Source organism: Podarcis bocagei (assembly GCF_964188305.1).
Source record: "Podarcis bocagei genome assembly, chromosome: 2".
In the NCBI taxonomy this organism is placed as follows: domain Eukaryota; kingdom Metazoa; phylum Chordata; class Lepidosauria; order Squamata; family Lacertidae; genus Podarcis; species Podarcis bocagei.
Window position 1 is genome coordinate 78,546,936 of NC_138126.1, and position 24,865 is coordinate 78,571,800.

At 42.2% G+C, this 24,865-nt stretch overlaps 1 protein-coding gene across 2 annotated transcripts in view; it reads right to left on the bottom strand.

Moving 5' to 3' along the window:
- Positions 1–24,865, bottom strand: part of LARS1 (leucyl-tRNA synthetase 1) — a 46,660-nt gene that overhangs the window by 8,351 nt on the left and 13,444 nt on the right. For both annotated transcript variants that reach the window (XM_081181001.1, XM_081181000.1), the window contains exons 8-28: positions 22,515–22,578; positions 21,946–22,013; positions 21,497–21,722; positions 20,877–20,964; positions 19,575–19,651; positions 18,823–18,876; positions 17,030–17,170; positions 15,042–15,119; positions 13,645–13,730; positions 13,498–13,563; positions 13,334–13,416; positions 12,717–12,855; positions 8,962–9,174; positions 7,843–7,900; positions 7,512–7,575; positions 6,484–6,667; positions 6,226–6,316; positions 5,042–5,182; positions 4,683–4,823; positions 4,473–4,583; positions 2,337–2,447 (exon numbers count right to left, since the gene is read on the bottom strand). In XM_081181001.1, coding sequence (XP_081037127.1) covers positions 2,337–2,447; positions 4,473–4,583; positions 4,683–4,823; positions 5,042–5,182; positions 6,226–6,316; positions 6,484–6,667; positions 7,512–7,575; positions 7,843–7,900; positions 8,962–9,174; positions 12,717–12,855; positions 13,334–13,416; positions 13,498–13,563; positions 13,645–13,730; positions 15,042–15,119; positions 17,030–17,170; positions 18,823–18,876; positions 19,575–19,651; positions 20,877–20,964; positions 21,497–21,722; positions 21,946–22,013; positions 22,515–22,578 — 2,284 coding nt within the window. The remainder of the gene's footprint in view (positions 1–2,336; positions 2,448–4,472; positions 4,584–4,682; positions 4,824–5,041; positions 5,183–6,225; positions 6,317–6,483; positions 6,668–7,511; positions 7,576–7,842; positions 7,901–8,961; positions 9,175–12,716; positions 12,856–13,333; positions 13,417–13,497; positions 13,564–13,644; positions 13,731–15,041; positions 15,120–17,029; positions 17,171–18,822; positions 18,877–19,574; positions 19,652–20,876; positions 20,965–21,496; positions 21,723–21,945; positions 22,014–22,514; positions 22,579–24,865) is intronic.

Below are 24,865 nucleotides of genomic sequence, written 5' to 3' on the forward strand. Positions count from 1 at the left end.
GTCCCCTGTGCAGGCAGAATGCACCCACTGCGAGCCAACTGTACAAAGAGGTTGCCACAAAAAGCAACATCACTAAAATGTGGTTCATGAGCTATGTGAGAACATCTGGAGGTGACTGCATGTATCACTGCTCTCCTCCTCACTTCTGTGATTTGGGCAGCCAATAAACATTGTGGAGCAACTGACCCCCCCCCCCAAAAAAAACACCACACACACAATATCTAGTCTGGCAAGAAACAAAGATCTACACTATCCAAAGAGCAGTCACAAATCTGTGTGTTGTCCAATAACAATGCCAAAGAGTCCTGCACTATGCTTTGAAGCAACTGATTGTCAGCACCGCAGAGGTCCGGCAGGTGTGCAGGTCTTAAGAAGCACTTGTGAAGCATCCCTTATTATTGGGACTTCAGAAGCCTCTTTTTACCTGCCCACCTGATGTCATATAAGATGCCAGGTGATTGGGCAGGTGGGTGAAGCTTGACCAAAATTGCAAGGCGAGTCAAATGGGAAGGCCTGGCAGGCTAGAGGCAACTGAGATAGAAACCTCCACATATAATCTCATCTCAGTCCAAACACTACAGCTCTTGCAAAATTCCAGAAATGCATACCAAGAACAATCTGCTGGAGTTAGATTACTGCTACATCAAGTATGCAGAGTATTCTTTCTGCTACTACCAATGTGTATGACAGGAAGGTGTGCATGAGAAAGCAATTTTGTTGAATTGGAACAGTGTGCTGGATTTGTTACCTTGGCTAAAGAAAGTACACATTGATAGAGAGAATAAGCAACAGCTGTCTTCCCTTTCTACTGTCGTTCTGCAAGCTAGGTGCTTCAGCAAAAATAAAATAAAAAAATGTGCCTAGCATTTATTTAGCGTGGCAAGGCTGACTGTGCCTCTAAACAAACCTACCAAACACACACACACACACAGAGAGAGAGAGAGAGAGAGAGAGAGAGAAACCAAAGTACCATTGGGGCTACAATTTAAGCAGTAAAAACACCCACCCCACTCTGTTCTAAAAGTCATGACACATTCTTCTTTTTTATCACTACCCCATATATATATATATATATATATATATATATGCAGGTTTTGGTGTCTACAAAACCTGCATTCCCAAAACCTGCATTCCTGCATTCCCAAAACCTGCATTCCTGGTGTCTACAAAACCTGCATTCCCAAAACCTGCATTCCTGTACCCGTGAAAATCTACGAAAGCAAATATATATATATATATATATATAGGGTTAATCATACTTCTGTGAATTTAGTACTCATTAAATTCAGTATCCTTACATCACCCTATGAACCATCTTCTCATTCTAATTTTGTTCTACAGCCATGGGCCACAGGAATTTACATTATTGATTTACATAAACCTATACACCACCTTCTAGTCAGAGCATTTTTAGGTGGTTGACAAAAAAGCTATTAAAGCAATTGCATTAAACTATCATGACTGTTTTAAAGTAACAATATAACAACACCCACTGCAGCCAGCAACAATTATCAGCACAATATCAAGGCTCAGAAAATGCTTGGGCAATGACCATGTGGTCATTATTACTTAACAGTTGTTATTTAAGTGCATCAGTTAAATCCTCCTGGCATTTTAGTCTCCTCTGACTAACTGATAATGCAGGGAGATTTTAAATGTGGCCAATAAGCTCTGTTTTTAAAGTCATGCTTTCTCCTCCAGTTATCAAATGTATTTCTTAATGTCTCTCTCTTTCTTTTTCTTTTCTCAGGAGAAATCTTGCTGCATTCAAGTTGTGATCCCAAGCTATAGAACAAAATGGAAGTCTTTGCTATAACCAGGAGCCCAAGGTAGTTACTTCCAAATTTAACTGGTAACAATGAAGTGGGTTTTTAAGTCCTAGGCTCTTTGTTCCAGCTTCCATGAACAGGAGAGGGAGGCATATTTTTTTCCCTTAAACCCTCCTCCCTTTGTACACCCCAGCAATCCTTGCACACAAAACATGCTCAAGAGGGCTGGGTCACCCTATGGAAGGAGAGAATTTGCTAAAATTGCCTCCCCTTTCTATTCGCAGAACATTCCCCTGGAATGAAGAGCCTTCTGTGAGTGAAGGAACATAATTGGACACAAGCCAATGTGACCACCAATTTCATTACCCATTTTGGTTCAAATTTTCAAGGGATGAAATTTTACTACTATTAAATTTATATACTGCCCTTCATCCATAGATCTCAGGGCAGTTCACAACAGAAAAATACAAAATAAAAACAAGATTTTAAAAAGATAAAATACACAATAAAAACAAAAAACAGAAACAAACCAATAACCCCCCTCCCGTAAGCTGCAGGAAGACTGACCTTGATCATAGCAACAAAAGGCATAACCCTTTTCATGTATTTCTTCAGTTCTGTCAAGGAGTTGAGTTCAGTGGCAATTATTTTATTGTCTGGTAGTTGTCCTCCATTGGTCTACAACAAAAACACATATGAGATCCTTTTTTAAAAAATAAAATAAAATCCAATTAAACCACTGCATGGCAGTTCTCGTTTTTAGTAGCAAGCACATATAGCCTTCATTTAAGTTTACCCCAGATGCCTAAAACTTTCCTCCTTGAAGATCTTAATACTGTGGTACATTCCCATGGGGAGCATCCTTCTAACTTCCCTTTTAAAAACTGCTTTTTAGAAAGTTATTCTAATCAATAGAGAAAACAACACAGCCGCAAATCTTTATTTGGCAAGTCTTTCTTTGTATGTGTGGCTTCACCCTAAACATCATGCCCAGCCCAAATCATTTAGAAAAATCTATGAGCTCAGTCCTTCACAAGCTGCAATCTACCATGCCGCACACAGCAGTGCCGTCGTGCCGTGGCCCACAAAGAACACAGTAAGCCTCTTGTTTGTACTGGCTTCTAGAACTATAAAAACAGGATAAAGAGAGAGGCAGGTTTATTGAGCAGCCTGATAGCTCCTAATACATGGGCTTCTTTGGGCTTGGCGGGCCCTAAGGTATGCTAGGATCCATGCTTGGACATATGTCTGCTTCCACTGCAGGAGAAAGGAATTTCAGGCATCTGTTTCTCTCACTTTCTCTGCTACCATTTTCACACAACTGCATTTTTCATGTGCCACATGCAAAGAACTGCAGGGTGGTGTCGTGGTTACAGCATTGGACCAGGGAAGCCCTTGGGCAAACTTCCATGGACCCACAAAGCTGCTGGGTGGCCATAGATCATTTTCTCTGACCCTAACCTATCTCACAGGGTTATTAAAAGAATAAAGAAGGGTGGGGTGGAGAGAGAAACATTACATGCTGTCAGCACCAGTGTCCCAACCTCTCCCCAAGTTCACACTACAATTTAACTTCATCGATAGGAGCCCCAAAGTAAATGGGAAAGTACAATTCATTCTGCCTTGTTAGTAAGATCCATATTCTTTCTGTTCAATATGGATTGATGGCAGTGGACACCAAGTTACAAAGACATGCTTGTTCCTAATTAGAAGGAAATTAATTTAACCACATTACTGCAGTTTGAAAAGACACGGCGAATCCACAAATCAACTCTGATACTTAGCTGTTCTGCTTGAGTGCTGCTGTTGTTCTTGTGCCACAAGAGTTAAAGGATCAGTTCCAGAAGCTTAAGAATTCAGGGACTGCAGCTTTTCAAGCCAGATTTCTTAGCGTTGTGCAAGTTTTAAGGCAGAATAATTTATTGTGCTCTAATATATTTCTTACAAAGCCAGAGAATTATCATACTCACCAAAGACTGGAGTGGACCTCAAAGCTCCTTGCCTAATAAGGAAGTTACACTCGTCTGAACACAGCCAGTATTGCTGCAGAACAGGCACTTAAATAAGCAGCTAACTAAGCTTTCCATTTGGCAAAAGATTAAGGATAACAAAGCTGAACCCATTTTCAAATGAACTCCATTTCCAAAACATCACTAGAAATGATGTCATACAGCAAACATAATCACACACCCAAAAAAGACATTACGACCAAACTGCAATAATCTTATTAAAACACTGGAAACACTTATTTCCCCCTTAGATTCAATAACTTGATGCCAAGTTAGCTTTATTTTCAGGAGAGACAGAGAAAAGAAAGTGACGAGAGAAGCAAATAATAAAGTAAAATGGGGAGATAGCTGACATTCTTGTTTTCTTTCTTACTGGCTTTAACAAATTACTGTTACTGTGTACTGTTTCTTATATTGCTCTGTTGGGTTTACTACAGTTATTATTGGAATGTAAGCCACCTTGCAGACCAGGCATAGGCAAACCCGGCCCTCCAGATGTTTTGGGACTACAACTCCCATCATCCCTAGCTAACAGGACCAGTGGTCAGGGATAATGGGAGTTGTAGTCCCAAAACATCTGGAGGGCCGAGTTTGCCTATGCCTGTTGCAGACAGTCTGGTGGAATGGCAGGATGGAAAACCGTTCAATAAGCCAACAAGCAAGCAATGGGAGGGAATTTAGGTAGGATGATCACCTGATAATGCTTGCGCAGAACAGACAACGTAGTGTGCTGCCATGGGGGGTAGTTCTTGGCCACGTAAATGGTACAGTGGGATGGTTTCTGGGGTGCTTCTTTGTTGCCTTTCTAGAAAACAAAAGGAGACCTTTCTCATCAGAGGGAATGATTCTTCAAAACCATCCAGTGTAGGAACAGCCGGGGCGGGGGGGGGGCATAGGCCTTTACCTTTCCTTTAGCTGGTGCCATGTAGTTTTTGAGGCGCAGACGGAGTTCGTGAGCTACTTCTGTGAGGTACTGGGAAGAACGGATCAGGATTTCATCCACAGGGCCAGGCACAGGCCAGGAAGCTTTCATGATGGAGTCAGTCTTTAAATTTGAGTTAACAACAGACACTGGGATTAGAAGAGAGGAACAGTTCTTACCTTCCTTGTTCCAACATAATGACGAAGTCTAATAGGGCCATACAAAGGCTATGGATTGTGCTTGGTTTGCAGAACTGCTGATATTTAGCTGAAATACGATCACAAAGAGGGAAAATGTGACGACTGCAAAGCGGTTCACTGGCGATAAATAAACAGCCATACCTTGCCCAGCAATGCCCAAATATGTTCACACACATGAGGGCAGACTGGAGCCAACAGGAGAGTCTGAGATTCGATAAACTGGAGCACCAAGTCCCTGTGCATTCCTTCGATAGCTAGTTCACGGTACTTGTCTTTTGCTGCCTGAAAGAGAGCCAGCACAAGCCCCGTAAAAACAGTCTAACTGTCATGGAAAAGCATTGCATAAAAGCCAATCTCCTTGCTTTAATATGTCCTTAAAACATAAACTACTTATAATCCTATAATGGATTATTAAAAGGACCATATTTTTTATTTTTTTAAAAAACCTGCTGGGATTAGGACCAAATGAAATTCTGCCAGTGGGACATTATATAGCTTTACATTATTATGGCTCTTAAAAAAGACATCTATCGGCACAGACATAAAAGTCAAGGATAACTGTAACTGTATATTAGGCACTATCATTCTGAATGGCCCACATAAAAAGCTACCATTAAGTAGTAAGGAAAAAAGAGGCAATAAATATGATAGATTATTATGCACATAGTTCAGCCAGCCGAACCACACTCCTGAAAGTCAGCTGCGTAAAGGAGTCAGAGCAATTCATTATTAAGCAAAGCAATATGCTGCTGCAGATATTTTGGAGAGTTGCTGACACCTTATGGACTAAAGTGAAAAACATCCTGCTTTTTAATGGCAGCAGGAATACATTTTCTGATCCATCCATCCTTGCTTAAAATTAAGTTTGCTAAAAGAAGAGAGAGATAAAGGAAACAATTTTTTCTTTAATTATTGGCCCTCCCTCTTTACTGCCTGCCAATGACTATAAATCCCTGGTTGTCAGAAGGGAAATAACATCCTGTGGAAGTATAATGCTTAACAAAGACTACTGGCTACAGGAATATGAATTTTATGTCTTTCTACCTACCCTTCTAGCATAATGCTAAATGTGTGCTGCACAACATAGCAAAAGCAGACCAGCCACTGTGGGAGAGGTCTTAGTTTAGTGCTGAATTGTGTGCATGTTAAATCCCTGGCATCTCCCACTAAAGGGTCAGAAGTAGCAGAGCCAAGTAAAACTATTATTCTAGCAGGCAGCAAAATTTCAAACCAACTGCTTTACCACCAACTGTTATTGCATTCTTGAAATGTATTTTAAGTGTCAAACTTTTAAAATCCTGTGCTACAGAAAGTGGACAGCCTACCTGAAATTCAAAAAAGCCTGTTTTCAGAGCTTCCTTAAACATCATCTTCTCATAGTTTTGATCTGTTTTCATGATGCCTGCACTCATTTCACTGGGCAGGGCATGGAGGAAGAGAAGAACAGAGAAAGTTCTAGTTAGATCGAAATAAAAGAGAAGTGCCAACATGCAGGAATCTGTGATTTAACATGATTATACATAACAGTCCTGGGGGATCCACATTTTTTTTCTGAGCTAGAAAGTTGGTCTTGTTCATGGTACCTGGCAAAAACTCTGTCGTTGAAGGTGGTGGCAGGCCCACTTCTCAAACTGTCCCAGTTAGCAAGTATTTCCTTCACCCACTCGACCCAGTTGTACAGGCGGAGGATGCCAGCATCTGCCATGGCTTCCACAAAGTTTGCATCTTCAACAGTATCACCTGCATCAGCCAATGCCAGCCGCATGCCTAGAAGGAAACCAAGTCAGTGTTAGAACATCAGGTGCCCTGTAAAAAGGACAGTACAGCCTGACTCCCGACTACTTTTCCACATCAATATCTGAGAACATTGCTAAAAACATCATAGACAGCATCACTGCAACTCTTCATTGAAATTACATTTCAGAAGGCAACTTCATTGAAATTTCATTGAAATTACATTTCAGAAGGCAACTACAACAGTTAGAAAGATTTTCAGTGGGGAAGAACATGCTTAAAGAATAGCACTGACAAACGTTTTGAAGTTCTCATGCATTGGCATGTCCTTCCTGTCATGACCTCCCAATATGCAACCTGAAAAGGATGATCAGCTGGAGCTCCTGTTTTCCATGGACAGCAGGGGTGAGGAACTGGATCTAGCTGGTGGGCCAGATCAAAAGCTCCTCCCTGCCATGCCACTTTGACAGGTGGGTGGAGCTGGGCACCTATTAATCAGTCAATTTATTAATGGGCAGTCAATTTCAAAGGAAAAATCAAGAGCACACTCTTAATTGTGCTTCCAATTCCTGCTACGGTTTGTAATCCAGCTTGAATTCAAACTCCTTCTGTAGCCACAGCTCCAAATATAACTAGTTGCATTTCTGATTCTTTCTTTCCAGATGCAATTTGGCTCATTTTGAATTTGGTGCCTTCTTCAATAGCTCTGGGTTGACACAAAAAAGGGTTAAATTAAAAATTTACACTAGTAGCTGGAAATGAAGAACCAGTGTGCCCCCTATTCTTGTTTTCTAATTTGGCTGAGTCTTACCAGTATAACCTGGCCAACAGTTTTAGCAGATTTTTTTTTCAATGCCAAGCTAATATGCCCTCTTACCATCAGCAGAAAACTTATCCAGAGCTTCGCACAGAGTGAGGAAGTTGCCTGTAGATTTAGACATCTGTGGGATAGGAATGTCAAACAGAGGCGGGTTACAGGAAATCTGTCCACTGTCTGGTGAGAAAAGTTAAGCAATGTGCTATCCATGAGAACAATAATAAAACTGAACTCCCCTGAAATAAACACACACCAACACTCACACGTAGACATTTTATATTCATTTCATTCTAACCCTCATTCACTCTACCCAAATAAAGATTTCTGCCTGGTTTTCATTGTTGAGATCTGTCAGTCCTAACCATCACAAAAGTATAAACAAATAAAGTACCTTCTCTGAATTTAGGAGGAGATGCCCGTTTGCTCTTACAGATACTGGCCATTTTTCTCTGCATTAGAAGACATACATGAAAAAGATTCTTTTATTTTTCTTAAACTTTTAAAGGCCCTCCCAGAAGCAGAGCCACAGGGATGACAATATTCTTCAAGGGAAAAGAAATGTAGGACATGCACTATGTCTTTGCTCAAATGCAATGGATGTGTTAAGGTTCAAAAGCAAATACAGCATGCATATATGTCAACGAAATACAATGTTAACAGAACCAATGGAACATAAGAACCAGCTACTGTCTCCTAGATCACATGGATTAAACTATCCTGGTTGAATAGGCCTGACACTCAAACCCTTGGTTGTTCTGGAGGCCTCCTTCATGCCACCCAGAGAAACTACACAAATTAGAATAAAACTTTGCTGCAGTTTGTATGGTGCTTGTTCTTAAAACTTTGATTGCATATCCTCCAAGATGGAAGGGCCAGAAAACATTTATTTATTTTTATATATGTGTCCAGTTCACAACATACATATTCTGCAACACACTCTGAACACTGAGCTCTTGAAAATAGTGTAAGATGGTGAGCATCCCAAGGCACCCAGGTAGTGAAGTGAGGCTTATCCAAATCAATCAAGGCACACTGTCTGGAGGGCACCTGGGGAACCAAATTCCTTGAGGCCTAGCAATCTTTTGACCCTGAAGACATTCGGGCTTGTGGACAAGCAACTATGACAGGCCCTCCTCGGTGGACATTGAAGGCTGTTGGCAATGAACAGTGCAAGACACACTACTATTCTTAGGCTTGGAGCCAGAGTGAGGACAACCCATCTGGGAGGCAGCAGGAGATAGCCATTCCCAAAGCCTCAATTAAGTGTTAGTTAATCTGCATTGTATAACTGGAGGGAAGAATGATCAAATCGAGGCTCAGGTGCCTATTAGCTGTTTAATAAAGTTATAGCCATGTTTTAATCCCACACAGATCTTGCAAATGTCTCTTCCTCTGTACAGGAGCAATTCACTTTCAGGCCTCAGATGAACTCAAAAGAGGTCTGCAATGAAGACTTATTGTGACTGTGTGTATGGCTGCAGCTAAAGATTTGAAAGTACTTCAAACCAACCTTTGATCTGGCCACATGGCCACATGATTATAAAGGTAGTATGACAAGTGATTCGGAACAAGGTCCTTGCCAGAAGCACGCAGATCCACTGGATACCAATACTCAAACTCCTGCTTCAGTTTATCCAAAGCTGCTTTGGGGATCTTTGTTGCTGGGAATGGCGCTGTCTTAAAGAAGATGTAGTCCCAAACCTCTTTGGACATCTGGTTTGCCCTGCATAGATTAGGACAAAAGTTATGCAGGGGAGAAATAGTGACAGTTATCTTAAGCATCTATTATGCTGCTAAGTATAAGTACCACAGTGTACCTTAGTTCTCAAACGCCTTGGTACTCAAACAACTTGGAACCCAAACACTGCAAACCCGGAAGTAAATGTTCCGGTTTGCAAACTTTTTTCAGAAGCCGAACGTGCTCCGTTTTGAATGTTACATTTCTGATTTGAGTGTTACGTTGAAGTCTGTATGTTTTTGCTATTTATTTTGCATTTTTGTTTTTGCTGCTCTTTTTTTGTTGTTTTTGCTGACTGTATGGAACCCAGTTCAGCTACTGATTGATTGTGTGACTGCAGTACAGTGGTACCTCGGGTTAAATACTTAATTCGTTCCAGAGGTCCGTTCTTAACCTGAAACTGTTCTTAACCTGAAGCACCACTTTAGCTAATGGGGCCTCCTGCTGCCGCCGCGACGCCACCGTGCAATTTCTATTCTCATCCTGAAGCAAAGTTCTTAACCCGAGGTACTATTTCTGGGTTAGCGGAGTCTGTAACCTGAAGCGTATGTAACCCAAGGTACCACTGTACATTATTTATTGCTTTCATTTTATGGATCAATGGTCTCATTAGATAGTAAAATTCACGTTAAATTGCATGTTTGAGGGGTTGTTTCTAAAAGTCTGGAATGGATTAATCCATTCTGCATTACTTTCTATGGGAAAGCATGCCTTGGTTTTGGAACGCTTTGGTTTTGGAATGGACTTCCAGAATGAATTAAGTTTGAGAACCAGGGTACCACTGTACAAAGCTCTGCATCTACATTCTACTAGGCTGCTCAGTTACACATAGTATGACATAAGCCTTCTACATTCATGAACCACCACAGGGCTGAGGAAGCTGTGGCTGTGCAGATGTCTCTAGTCTACAACTCCCATCATCCTTGGCCACTGGCCATGCTGGTCACTGGCCTGAGGGGAGCTGGAGTCCACAATACTTGGAGGGCCACAGGTTTCACAAACCAGCACTACCATGACAATACATTTTTCCTGTCCTCGTTCTTTTTTTAAAAGTAATACTGACAGGAGAAAACAAGTTAAAGGTTGTAATCCAGAAAAAAGCCAGTTTAGCATTTCTCATCAAGCTCCTAAATGAACCAGTTATAGCTAGGCTGATTGATGGGTTTAAGACAGATGTTGCCAAGTTAGAGTATTCCACAAACTAGAAATAGTGTGTGAACATTTCAACTAGTAACAAATCTCATTAATGTGCCATCAATATAGCACACATTGGGTTGACTGTAGAGACAAAGTACTACCTGCAAACCAAGACTCCTATTCATTTTTATTTATTTGTTAAATATTTACACCGCTCTTCATCTGAATATCTCAGGGTCGTTCAAAGCATAAAAATACAGAATACATTTTGAACCTGGGCTGCAGCCACACTAGACCTGATGCCAACATCTGCCATTGAGAATAGAGTTCACACATGTGGGAACACTCGGTTACCATTCCAGGTTTGCACCTCATTAATAGTAAAAGTTCTTGGTTTTATTTATTTTTTCAAAGCCATTTTTTCAAAGCCAGAAATGGTTTTTTTCCAATTTGAGGTATGAAAATACCCCCCCCCCATTCCAGGTATAATGTTTATGGGGAAAATATACAACTGTAAATTTCCTTGTGTCCAGAATTAAGAGTCACATACAGATAGAGTGGTGACTCATATGGGCAAGTTTCACAAGAGCCTCTGCCTGTTCAAGGGGCTTTGCCCTGTCTCCTCCCCATATGTGCCACCCCAAATTGGCTTGGGGCAGTTCAAGAGAACCCCCAGAATAGTGCACATGGGGCTTAGGGGGAATTTAGATGCTAAATTCAATAGAGCCACACTGAATTCCACCCTATGTCTTGACTTGAGCCATACGTACATTCTTTGAAAATGTTATTAAAGAAGTTGCTTGGATTAACCTTAACTCAATTTTCTATTTCCCTTTAGAAATTTAATCAGCAAATTTGAATTAATACATCAAATGCAATGGAAGGGTTTGCATAATGACTTCTTAGATAGCCACAAACTTTGACTAGAGCAATGGGAGCAAAGGGCAGTGCTCCTGTGAAGCTAAAATTCTGTTCATTTCACTCTGCTTTTTCTAATGAGAGAAAAAGCGAGCCAGACAACTGCTATGCAGTCCAATTAAGAGTTCAGAGGAAAGACTCACCAGACACTACACTACCTTAAAAAGATTATTCCTATGAAAAATAGCTCTCATTTGAACCAATCCTCCTGTCTTCAGTTACCTTCAGGTTTAAAAAAGGAATGAGGGCGCTGGAATATCGCTAGGATTTCCATTTCTAAAGCATTCATCTGTGGCTTCACCCAGAGAAGATATGCTCCACCTTCATCTAGTTAACTCCCCAATTTAAAAGTGCAATTGACCACAGCAGTAACCACTGCATAATCGACCACAGCAGTAACCTCATTAGAAAGAGACATTTTGAAGCAAGAAGACAGGAGCTAATTAACATTCTATACTGAATACAAAACTATAATCCTTCATCTTGTATGCCACAGAAGACTAACCTTAAGTTTAAGAGAAGCAATAATGCTGGAAGGTCAAATTAGACAATTTGGTATTGAGAAAATTGCTTGAAGAAAGAGTTTTGATCATAGAACAAGGATGGGGAACCTGTGGCCTTTCAGATGTTGATGAACTCCCAAATCTCATCATCCCCATCCAACATAACCAATAGTCAAGGACTATGGGAGTTGTGGTCCAGCAACATATGAAGGACCACAGGTTCCCCATGCCTTTGCTAGAGGTTCTATAATAGCCTTTATATCTGAAGATATATCTACCGTACTGAATGCATAGTGGTGGACTACATAAGCAGTTAACAGGATAGTTAACCTCAACTATTTATGATTGCAGACAGATTGCCAGGAAGGTGAAGATTAGCCATCTGGTTCTCTTTTCAAACACTTTTTTCATTTCCTGGGGAAACAGAACTAACATTAAAAATCAGGGTGGTTTCTGATAACCATTTTTTCTAACTATGTGGCAGTTTACAGTTGTCCTGCAAAGAATCAAATTCGTTCCAGACTCCTCACCTGGTACACAGTTTGAATCAACATGAAGACACTATAATAATGGCAGGGATTTTTAGTGTTCTGTTGGAAGCCGCCCAGAGTGGCTGGGGAAACCCAGCCAGATAAAAAGGTAAAGGGACCCCTGACCATTAGGTCCAGTCGTGACCGACTCTGGGGTTGCGGCACTCATTTCGCTTTATTGGCCGAGGGAGCCGGCGTACAGCTTCCGAGTCATGTGGCCAGCATGACTAAGCCGCTTCTGGGGAACCAGAGCAGCGCACGGAAACGCCGTTTACCTTCCCGCCGGAGCGGTACCTATTTATCTACTTGCACTTTGATGTGCTTTCAAATGGGTATAAATAATAAATAATCATAATTATTTTATTATTATTATTATTATTATTATTATTATTATTATTATTATTTAAAACACTATACCCTGGGAAACTTTTCTTCTCACCTGATCCCTAACGGAGACTGTCCTTGTCCCCGGAGATTACCCTGTTGGAGGAGATGAGCAACCGTATAGAAAGCCATGTAGATAGTGGAATCGGAGAGAGATTCGATCAACCATTGCTCATCCCAAGGCAAACGTGTGCCTAAAAATATAGCAAAATAAATTATTTGTGTTGTAGTCAGCACATTCCTTAGTTGTCAACAAAAAAACGCTTAAGAGCCTTTTTACATTTCAGATTAAAACAACTCAATATTTATCAGCTTGTCTCTGTTGGCAGCCATTAGTACGGTAAACTGTGACTCACTCAACGTCTTAGAAATTGAGGTACACCTGAAAGGAGCATGCTTGAGTTTTTCAGGGAGTGACACTTGGGGGTCCTATCCCAAGCTACTTCTGAATCAATACTCCTCATTGGAGTTATATGAATCTCTAGAATATGCTTCTACATGGAAAAGTGAGGTGTGCCTTGATTTCAGCTCATGACAGATGTTAATTTTTCTGAGTATGTTGTCTCTATGGGAATCAGCCATTGCAGATATGCTTTAAAAAATATTTAGAATATTAAATTGCTCCTATAGCAAAGAGTTCCCAATTAAACAATAGGAAAAGTTTTATCCTACCTAATCCGTATGTCCTTGAACAGGCATGTTCTTGCAACCAATCCAGAGTGGCTTCAAAATTTCTTCGTGTCTCATCACCAAACCTGAAAAAGCAAGATAATTAACCCTTGCTGTCTCTTCCTGGGCTTATGTCAGCCCACCTTGCCCCTACCCCCACAACTTACGTCTCAAGGTTTTTCAAACATTCAAAAGTTTGTCGCTTCCAGTTTTCTTCACCATAGTCCAAGTACCTAAAAATCAGACAAAAGGACTTAGAATGAAGGGCGGTGAGGGATGCAACTAACTTGGCTCCATCTTTCCTTCCAACTCACCATTGGTCACAAAGAGCCACCACACACTCATCTGCAGATCTAGATATGACTTGTTTCTCTGGCTCCATATAAACCATTGCTTCATGCTAAATAAAGAAAAGGATGGGATTACAATGCTGGGACAAAAAAAGGGAATATTTATGAAATAGGGAAGTAGCTTTAGCCATGCAACTATCCTGAATTCCATTTGACTAATAACAGCAATTTAATAATCCAAACCTATGCTCACCAGTTCTGTTGGAAGAGCAGACAGGGACAGAGTTTATTTAATTTCTGTGGCACAAGAGTGGGAATATGCTCAGCAATAGTCAAGGCAGTTCAAGGAAGCAGCTACCTAACTGTGGCAACTCAATTGTCCCATGTGCATGGCTTTCAACTCATGCTTGACTGTTCCTTTGTCTATACAATGGGACTCATTGTCATTACATGACTATATTATGGAGCTTTATTTTCTACAACCTGGACCATCCAGAGCAAACGCTTTACTGATGCAATAAAAATAATTCCACAATCAAGAAAATCTCAAAAAGATGGACAGCATCAAGCCAATGGAACAAAAGTCATGATTCTCAGTACTTCAGCTGCCCTCTTGTGAAAGAACTGTGCAAGTACACCAGATTTAACCACTGCATGGTAAGATAGGAAGAATTCAAAACTGCAGAGCAATCTAAAGCCCAAGTGAAGCAACAATGGGGCATGATAGAGCAGTGGAACCAACAGAGCATCCCCAGCCCCTTTGCTCACACTAGCTGGGACAGAAGGCAGGGCGGTAGGCATAAGCTTGTTCCAGGTTATGCCAGCATGTCTCTGGCACAGATATCGGGCCTAGATCAGGCCTGAAACTGTGGGGGGTAGCTCAGAGGCCTAAGGATCCCAAGCCAGCCCAACGCCCTGTTTGGGGGCTTTCTACCCATCTGCACTTTTGGTGGGTAGAAATGGGGAGTTCTGTGCTGACATAGGCCAGTGGACTGCAGGAAGGAAGACCTCCACCCCATCAGTTCCCTGCTCCCATGGCCTTTCCTTTTCAAAACTTTATAGGGACAGAAATGTCACCACACCACAGTCCGCTCTTCTCCAATATGCCTAAACAGTTACTTTCAAAGCCACAAATCTTGTCTTTAGCAAACAGATAAGGATTAGTTCACTAAAGAATACAGCAAGCTCTGCAGGATTCAAAGCACCCATCTAAATAAAGCAGCTATTTCTATTTGACAGGTGAAGCATAATAATTTCTGTTTTGCAACAAAACCAAAGCACTTGACTTAGTGCTGCTTAGTTTCACGTGGCTACGATTGTGTTTCAAAAAATCAAGCTGTGCTCTGTAGAGACAAGCAAGCAATAACTGTGTTGTGGAAGCCACTGTATAATCTTAAAATACAATACAAACCACTACACACATTGTCTACCATCTTCCTCTGAATAAGCTTCTTGACATCCTGCACCTTCTGGCCTTTGAAACCCTCCACGAGCATTATCTGAAAAGGGAAGTCATTGCAGAGATTACAAACTGCTTTAGAAGTTCAGTTTATATGTGAGGAAGCTGGTCTCCGTCCCTTTTCCTCCTAGAGGATGCCTGCAAGAAACCCACATAAATCCAATAATTGTAAATGAATCAGTGGTTTTAATCCTAGAAATTTTATCTCCTGACCTCAAAAGCGAAATAACTCTTCAAAACAGAGTACATCAAAGGAGATATATATATATATATATATATATATATGCGCAAAATGGCAGCAAAATTTTATTCATTCATTTATTCATTCATTCATTCATAAAGCACCTCTGATATGTGCATAACACTTCACAAAGAACAGATATGATCGGTCCTTACCCCAAGAGGCCTGCAATCTAGAACAGACACAGGGAAACAACAGAAGAAGGGGACAAGGTGTGGACAGGCAGTAGAGGACCACAGAATTTCAATTAAGCTGCCTGTAATAAGGAATTTCAATTTTTTAATTTTTAGAATACCCGTGTGCAATTTTTTTAAAAAACACACACACTTGATAAATTGTCCCATGAGTAAGTCAGAGTTTAGCTTTATAGCCTTAAATGTGAATGGACAAAGCTATTCTAAGAACAGAGTCAAATGTATAAAGGGATGTCTAATTTACATGTCTGATGAAAGCAAGCCATTACTCTTCAAGAAGACACATCTGTTTGCGATACTTGAAAACCCCCTGGGTAAATCAATCTCTAGTAGTCTTGAGTATCTAGCCTCTTTTAATACGAAGACAAAAGGTGTTGGATATACTTCATTATGGAAAAGCAATAGAAGTTTTAAAAGATGTTCAGCTATGTTTCAGTGGGAGAGCACATGCCTTTCAGGCATAAGAGATTTGGTTACAGAGTTGGCATCTCTGGTTAAAAGGTTGACTACCTGAAATATAGCTGCCACTCCTCATGTGAAAATAATCTTTCCTCACATACAAGTGTTTGTCGCACATAACTCTAGGGCACTGCGCGAAAAAAGTTAAAAGAAATGCTTTAGTTGCACTTACACTTTTGTAAGCATGAGAACTGCCATAAAACCTATCTATATAGTACTTCATGAATCTTTTGCTACTGCTTGTGTTTGCAAATCACTAGGATTTTTTTCCCTTCCGCTAAGTTGTCTGGATCCAGCCTTCCCTTAGATTCAACAGAAGGCAATTTTTGAGAAGTATCCCTAAATCCAAACAAGTCAAAGTCTGAAAATCGCCTAAAATGAATGAAGCCTAGCCAGTCCATACATACCAAATACAGTGGTACCTCAGAAGTCGAATGGAATCCATTCCGGAAGTCCATTCGAGTTCCAAAACATTCGGAAACCAAGGCGCGGCTTCCGATTAACTGCAGGAAGCTCCTGCAGCCAATTGGAAGCTGCAGAAGTCATGCTGGATGTTCAGGTTCCAAAGAATGTTCGCAAAGCAGAACACTCACTTCTAGGTTTGTGGCGTTCCAGAGTCAAAACGTTAGACTTGCAAGGCGTTCGGGATCCAAGGTATGACTGTACCAGTTACAGATTAGTTATGTATCCAGAGGAACACACAGAGACCAAAAGAGAACAGGACAAGTCTTGCATTCAGTGAAACAAACCATAAAGTGAATTAGCTTTCCCAACCTGGTGCCCTTCCGGATGCTTTGGACTACAACTCCCAGCGCCCTGACCATTGCCTAGCTGAGGCAAGTCCAAAACAAGTTGGGAAAGGCTGTAGTAAATAAAGAAAATGGTGTGTTCAAATCCATTGAGTCACCAAGCAATCAGAGTTGGGATGAATTCCTTTTCACCCTTATATTTAAAAAAGCAGAAGTGGTGGCATACAAACATCTCCACACAAAAAGAAACAAAATTCACTTCTCTAACACACACCCCCTCTTGTGAAAATCTTAATTTTTTACTTACTCCCTCATAAAATCCTTTCAGGTATAATCTTTCCTTGGCTTCTGCAAGTTTCTCTCTGTCATTTTGACTCTGGATTTTCAGCTCGTCACAGATCAACGGAGCAGAAAGGTTGCCATAGCCAGGGATCTCAATGATGGGCACCTGGGAATAGCACATAGCATTGTAAAATAGTTGTTTTCAATCATGCAAGTAAATCAAAGAGTTTTGCAGGGGATTCAACCATGACTCCAAAAGCCTCCAAAGAAAAGGGATCTTCATTTTATGGTTTTTCAACAGTATGTGCATTGTTTACTGTCTGAAGGGCAGGGAATGTAAACTATGCGGGGAGTGGGGAGAGAGAAAATGAAGTGAAGCCTATTTAATTCCATCTACAGTGGTGCCCCGCAAGACGAATGCCTCGCAAGACGAAAAACTCGCTAGACGAAAGGGTTTTTCGGTTTTGCATTGCTTCGCTAGATGAATTTCCCTATGGGCTTGCTTCGCAAGATGAAAACGTCTTGCGCTTTTTTTTAAAAGCCGCTTGAAGAGGCGCAGTTGCGACGGACCGTGCTTCACAAGACGAAAAACATCGCAAGACGAAAAGACTCGCGGAACGAATTCTTTTCATCTTACGAGGCACCACTGTATATGCAAGGTTCTCACACCTATATGACAGATGGGCAGAATATTATATGCTGAATTTCGGGTTTGTTTGCTATACCAAAGTTGGGTTTTGCTTCTTAAACCTGTTACTCCTCAGTGATCAAAGGTTCACTGGACTTATTGAGGCAATTAATTTTACATGCATTGGCTTCAAAAGTTATCCAATAGGCACCCAGTTCTCAATTTTGCATCAAAAGCATAGCTGCCTGGCCTGTGCCTGCAACATGCAAGTAACAAAAAAATACATAATCAAAGCGAAGCCAAAGATCAGACAGCCGGATCTGACTTTCAGATGGAGTCACACAGCTGTGCATTTTTCCTTAAAGAATTAACAGGGCTGACTCAGGCCTCTTGATAGACTAGAAGGCAAGTCTATGGGATTCTCAAGGAGTCTCACAGCACCCCTGGCTGTGCAGTACTTTAGCAGGGCTAGAGCTATGACATACGTAACAGAAAAAGCAGACCAACACAAACACATAAATCCCTCAGATAACACAGGTGACCAACATGTACACCCAACTAGGGGTGAGGTCAGTTTTTGGCTTGTTTTGCATTAAAAACCTGCCAGATTTGCACTCCCCCCTAAAAAAAACCCCCACAAACTGAAATAAATTTGTATTCTTCCACATTTTGGAATCAAGTTCAAGTTCTCTGACCAAATACGGAATGTGTATACTAGAGGAAAGTGTACATTAAAATGAATATACTAATTTAAATTATATTAGGGGGAATAGCCTATAATACTGTGCATATCAGGCAAAATTGCAAAATTAGAATGTGTACAGAATTTGTACGTTAGGAGAAATGCACACTAAAATGCTTCTCTTTTAAAATAATGCACACTGATGTGGAAATGTGTAAAACTCATATCTTTAGGCTCCAGGAAAAACATTCCTCCTCTCCTAGGCCTTTGGTTAATTAAATTATCTATGGCCTTTTAAATTATGCGTTGAGAGTTTCTTGTTTTTCTTTGTTGCTATGGTATATTTTGTGTTTTTATATTGTAAACCTCCCTGTGATCCTCGAATAAAAGGAGATATAAAATTTTTAATAATAATAATAAACTGAACTAGAAAAATAAACAGAGAAAATACAAATTGACAGCTTTGTCCATTCCAACACCCAACACAATCCTTCTCTGCTGCACTTACTGGTTCAAATGGCAGGACCATTTCATCTTTAATGCCATACTTTGCTCGAAGTGCCTATGAAGAAATTGAAAACAAATATGAAAATCAAATCTACAAAAACCTGACAAACAGGTCTTTGCCCTTACTGCAAAATTTAATCAAGTCAATAATTTGATTAATGAATTGAACTTCTGATCAACTAAAAAAGTGCCTTGATTAACTAGAAAGCACATTACTTTTAATGCAAGCAATTTAAAAAATTGCAGCTGCCAAGCACCATTTTAAAAGCAGGCATTTCCTCTCTCACACACACAGAGGAAAAAACACCTATTTTAGTATAATGTCTGCCCCAAAACAAGCGTGCATTATAAAGGAGCATATGCTTTTGTGCCTCCAAATAATTCTTTTTACTGTCATGCAGATGTATGAGAAATTAACTGATTCATCTTTTCATTAAAGAAATCTTAACTGATGAATTGTACAGGTTTTATGAAGAGCCCGGTTTTGCCCATTTTCATTGCCTTCTGATACCCTACACCAGCCTTTTCTTTCCAGTTATTGTTAGATTCCAACTCCCATTGACTCCAGATAGCATAATCAGAGATTATGGCAGTTGTACTCTAACAACACTTGGGAGGGCACCAGGTTGCAGAAGGCTATCCTACCCAAATACATCTATTGTGTCTGCAAGAAATAGCCTGTGCTATCGCCTGTAGAAACTGTGGCCATCAGTTGCCAGCAAGTTGCGGTTTTCCCAGGCTTAAGCGGTTCACCTGTTTTTTCTTTAAGTCTCTCAGGGCTGCAATGTCATCTGGGGAATCGGACGGGACACTTGTGACAACTCCAGTGCCTTAGAAGCAGGAAACACATATTATCCCATTTGCATTTTTATGGCAAAATTCAGAATAAAAATGCAAAGTTAATTGCAAATATTCCAAAAGGTTTCTATGTGCATGTACCTCGCATAAACAAATGCGTAAATCGAGTTAATGCTAATAAAAAATTAGCCACATCCTTTGACTAGAGCAGCAAGGGTGGGATTATTCCCATATTTCAGTCATACGGCTGAGTTAGCTTTTTAAAAGCAACTACAGCTCTTGCTTTAAGTTTACTTGGTGTTTTCTGGCAGAATAAATGGGCCAGCCTACAGCAGGTTAATTGTCTCTTCCACTCACCAAGGCAGGAACCACGTGATATGAATTTCATCGCTTCCTCCACTCATTCTTCCTTTTGTTAGTTATGTCTCCCTTGTTTACCTGTAGCCTTTAAAGTTACTTCTTTCTCTTTACTGTTTTTTTTAATAAGTAATTTTCTCTGCAAGATACTATCTTTTCTCTAATGGGCTCTGTCATGGAAGTAAACGAATGGGAGAGGGAGGAGGAGTGGAGGAATTTACAAAATTATTGTTGCATGGTTCTTGCCTGGGTGAGTTGAAGAGCACAATTAACCTACCACAGGTTTCTCACATTCTGCCAGGAACAAGCATGGTTAACATTAAATATAGTTTGTTTGAAACAATCTGACTAGAAAATAAACTGCATTTAATGTCAACAACACAGTGCTGGTTTGCACAAAACACTAAACCACAGTTAAGCAAAACTGAAAGCAAAAACTTCTGAACTCCTTTTTCCAGAAGTGTAGAAGGATGGGAAGGGAGAGGCATGTGAACCAGAAACCTGCAAGTCTGGTACGCATCACGCTAAATGTTGGTTTAGTGCAGATGGAGAATTTCATTTGGTCTGCATTTTTCAGCAACCTGACCTAATTTGCACCTCCCAAACCCTTCAATTTCACACCTCTCCAGTTTTTGTGCTATAGTTCACAGCTTTAAAAAACATTACAAGGAATTTGAAAATTTCATATTTAAGGATAGAATACATTTAGAAATGTGTGTGAAATACATATTTAAATGTGTATCTTGTTATTAAACATGTGTTTAAATATGGATTTTCATACTGATTTTTTTAAAAAAAGAATTAATGCAGAAATGGGATAGAATGGGCTTACACCATGAGAAAATAATTATATCTGCACACAATATGCAACTGATGCAGAAGAAGGTACAGCAACCTTACCTTTATCTTCTTTAATAGTCAACATAGGAAGAGTGTAGATAACTTTATAGGATGTTAGAGGGGCAGAGAGGGCAGCTCCAAGGATCTCCTACTCAAAAAAAGAAATATTTTTAAAGATGAGGTGACTCCCACATTATGGCCATAGGATCACTTACAAATGAAACATCCTAGTGCCTTCATTTACACACAGTTTCTCTGAAACCAAGTCACAATATTTTACTTTTTGTGCTTACAGAAAAGGTCAAATGCAGCAGAGAAATGCTAGGGAAGGCACGGAAACCAGACCACAACAGCTGAGTAAGGCATTAAGTAGCAGATTTCTGTTATATATGTATGCATACAAAACATACATTTTTGCAGTGATATGCTTTTGTATGAGAATTTGCCCTTTAGCACGGTATCATTTTAACCACATAAATGCTGGTTCTGAAGATGACTCCACTTTTATTTTCAAGATTATGTGGAGATTCCAACAACATCTGGAGGGCTTGCTTAGCCATTTCTGCACTAGTGGAATTTGCAAGTTCCAAGTTAAACATTTCTCAAAGTTTGCCTGCCCGTATAAGGGCACATCCTCTGCCTCATGAATCACATTAACAATAGATGACACCATTGCTCACCTCTCCCATCAGCTCCTTCACGACAGGAACTACACCATTAGTTTTTGTAAAGCCCTGGTAGGACATATTCCTGGCAGCTCTCTGTGTGCAAATAAAAATATCCCCATTCAGGGTCTCAAAGCCAATATACTTCATATCAGGGCGAACCCAGCAATTAGTCTGCCCAAACATGGTCTCCGGTCTCAGAGTTGCAGCTACTAGGAAGATATTCTTTCCTTTAAGGCCACTGTGAAAAGAAAGGAGAAGTTGTCTAGAAAAGTATTTGAGAATATGACGATTCCCAAGGAAGTCCCCCAAGGGAAAACGTGTGAGGAGTTAAAACTATGTATTAGAAATTCTACCCTTTTATTTCTGACAGTTTCTATATAATGAATGTAATCTATGAGATCCCTAATCAAATTAACCTCACAATGCAAAAAAGAGTTATTAGCCAAGATGCAGATAATTACCTTAGCTTTACAGGATAAGGTTCGACCACCTTCATTTTGATTAGTGTGTATTCTTGAGGTCCAACACCCTAAGAGACAATACATGAACAATAATGAGCATGCCACTTCCACTATTCAGTCTGATCAGATGCCCAGAGGCAAACTAGAATGGACTGCATGTCAGCCACTATCCCTATTAATTGACAGCAGTTAAGATAACCCATGATGTATCCTTTCTAAGATAAAACTTTCAGAAAGCTAAAATAAATAAGTGGGAATTGTGTGGAAAAATCTAACATAAAAATGCAAGCTTCCAGTTAAACAAATGCACTGGTCAAGATCTAAATAGATTGGCCAATGGAATTTCTTATTTTTGTCCTTTTTCGCTCTCAAAAAAAACTTATTCCTGCTTCCATATCAAACTATTTCTACAAGACTTCTGTGCAGAATTTACCTAAACCCCTTTAGTTTCTCATTTAGATATTTAAAGTAATTAAGTGAGGATTCAAATAGACTGTAAATGCTTTATTTTCTTCAGTTCAAATGCAGTATATCATTAGCAGTCAAATGAATCAAACATCCTTTGTTACCTCCCCGGTTTGCCTGTCATGATCCATGCATGGTTGTCCATCTTTTGGAGAATAAATGGTGTATCTAAAAGACAAATTAAATACATTATTTAGATAAGTGCAAGAGAGATTGAACAGGAAATCCTTTGTGTTTAGGTCACAATGCCAGCTTAAAATGAAATTCAGACGCTCTCAATGGTTTCCTCATAGCTGAATAATTTCAAGGAGAAAGCTACTATCTAGACAGGACTGAAGAGGGCACTGTTTCTTGTTTTCTATTTGGCTTTCACTTCCCACAGAAGATCCTCAATCTAAGTCAAAATACCGTATTTTTCGCACTATAGGACGCACTTTTTCCCCTCCAAAAATGAAGGGGAAATGTGTGTGCGTCCTATGGTGCGAATGCAGGCTTTTGCTGAAGCCTGGAGAGCGAGAGGGGTCCGTGCGCACCGACCCCTCTCGCTCTCCAGGCTTCAGGAAGCTATCCCAAGTCTTGCAAGCCCGGCGGGATGTCCCGCGGGCTCGCAAGGCTTGCGGGCAGCAGCCTGCACCCAAAAGCTGGGGACAGCGGGGAGGCGCAGAGCCGCCACCCCGCTATTCCCCGACCTGATCTGGAGGCTGGCGGGGGGAGAAGCAAGCCTGCTTCTCCCCCCCCCCCAGCCCCACAAGCTCGGGGGATAGGGGGATGGCGAAGCGCCGCCTTCCCGCTATTCCCCGACCTGATCTGGAGGCTGGGGGTGGGAGAAGCAAGCCTGCTTCTCCCCCCCACCATCCCCACAACCTCCAGATCAGGTCGGGGAATCGCGGGATGGCAGCGCTCCGCCATCCCGCTATTCCACGACCTGATCTGGAGGCTGGGGGTGAGAGAAGCAAGCCTGCTTCTCCCCCCCACCATCCCCACAACCTCCAGATCAGGTCGGGGAATCGCGGGATGGCAGCGCTCCGCCATCGCGCTATTCCGCGACCTGATCTGGAGGCTGGGGGTGGGAGAAGCAAGCCTGCTTCTCCCCCCCACCATCCCAACCTCCAGATCAGGTCGGGGAATCGCGGGATGGCAGCGCTCTGCCATCCCGCTATTCCGCGACCTGATCTGGAGGCTGGGGGGGGGAGAAGCAAGCCTGCTTCTCCCCCCCACCATCCCCACAACCTCCAGATCAGGTCGGGGAATCGCGGGATGGCAGCGCTCCGCCATCCCGCTATTCCACGACCTGATCTGGAGGCTGGGGGTGGGAGAAGCAAGCCTGCTTCTCCCCCCCACCATCCCCACAACCTCCAGATCAGGTCGGGGAATCGCGGGATGGCAGCGCTCCGCCATCCCGCTATTCCACGACCTGATCTGGAGGCTGGGGGTGGGAGAAGCAAGCCTGCTTCTCCCCCCCACCATCCCCACAACCTCCAGATCAGGTCGGGGAATCGCGGGATGGCAGCGCTCCGCCATCCCGCTATTCCGCGACCTGATCTGGAGGCTGGGGGTGGGAGAAGCAAGCCTGCTTCTCCCCCCCACCATCCCCACAACCTCCAGATCAGGTCGGGGAATCGCGGGATGGCAGCGCTCCGCCATCCCGCTATTCCGCGACCTGATCTGGAGGCTGGGGGTGGGAGAAGCAAGCCTGCTTCTCCCCCCCACCATCCCCACAACCTCCAGATCAGGTCGGGGAATCGCGGGATGGCAGCGCTCCGCCATCCCGCTATTCCGCGACCTGATCTGGAGGCTGGGGGTGGGAGAAGCAAGCCTGCTTCTCCCCCCCACCATCCCCACAACCTCCAGATCAGGTCGGGGAATCGCGGGATGGCAGCGCTCCGCCACCCCGCTGTTCCCCGACCTGATCTGGAGGCTGGGGGTGGGAGAAGCAAGCCTGCTTCTCCCCCCCACCATCCCCACAACCTCCAGATCAGGTCGGGGAATCGCGGGATGGCAGCGCTCCGCCATCCCGCTATTCCACGACCTGATCTGGAGGCTGGGGGTGGGAGAAGCAAGCCTGCTTCTCCCCCCCACCATCCCCACAACCTCCAGATCAGGTCGGGGAATCGCGGGATGGCAGCGCTCTGCCATCCCGCTATTCCACGACCTGATCTGGAGGCTGGGGGTGGGAGAAGCAAGCCTGCTTCTCCCCCCCCCACCAGCCCCACAACCTCCAGATCAGGTCGGGGAATCGCGGGATGGCAGCGCTCCGCCATCCCGCTATTCCGCGACCTGATCTGGAGGCTGGGGGTGGGAGAAGCAAGCCTGCTTCTCCCCCCCACCAGCCCCACAACCTCCAGGCTTCAGGAGATCCCCACCGCCAGCCCCACAAGCTCGGGGGACAGCGGGAGAGGCGCAGCGCGCCCTTCCCGCTGTCCCCCAACTTGGTTAGAAGGCTGGCGGGGGGAGA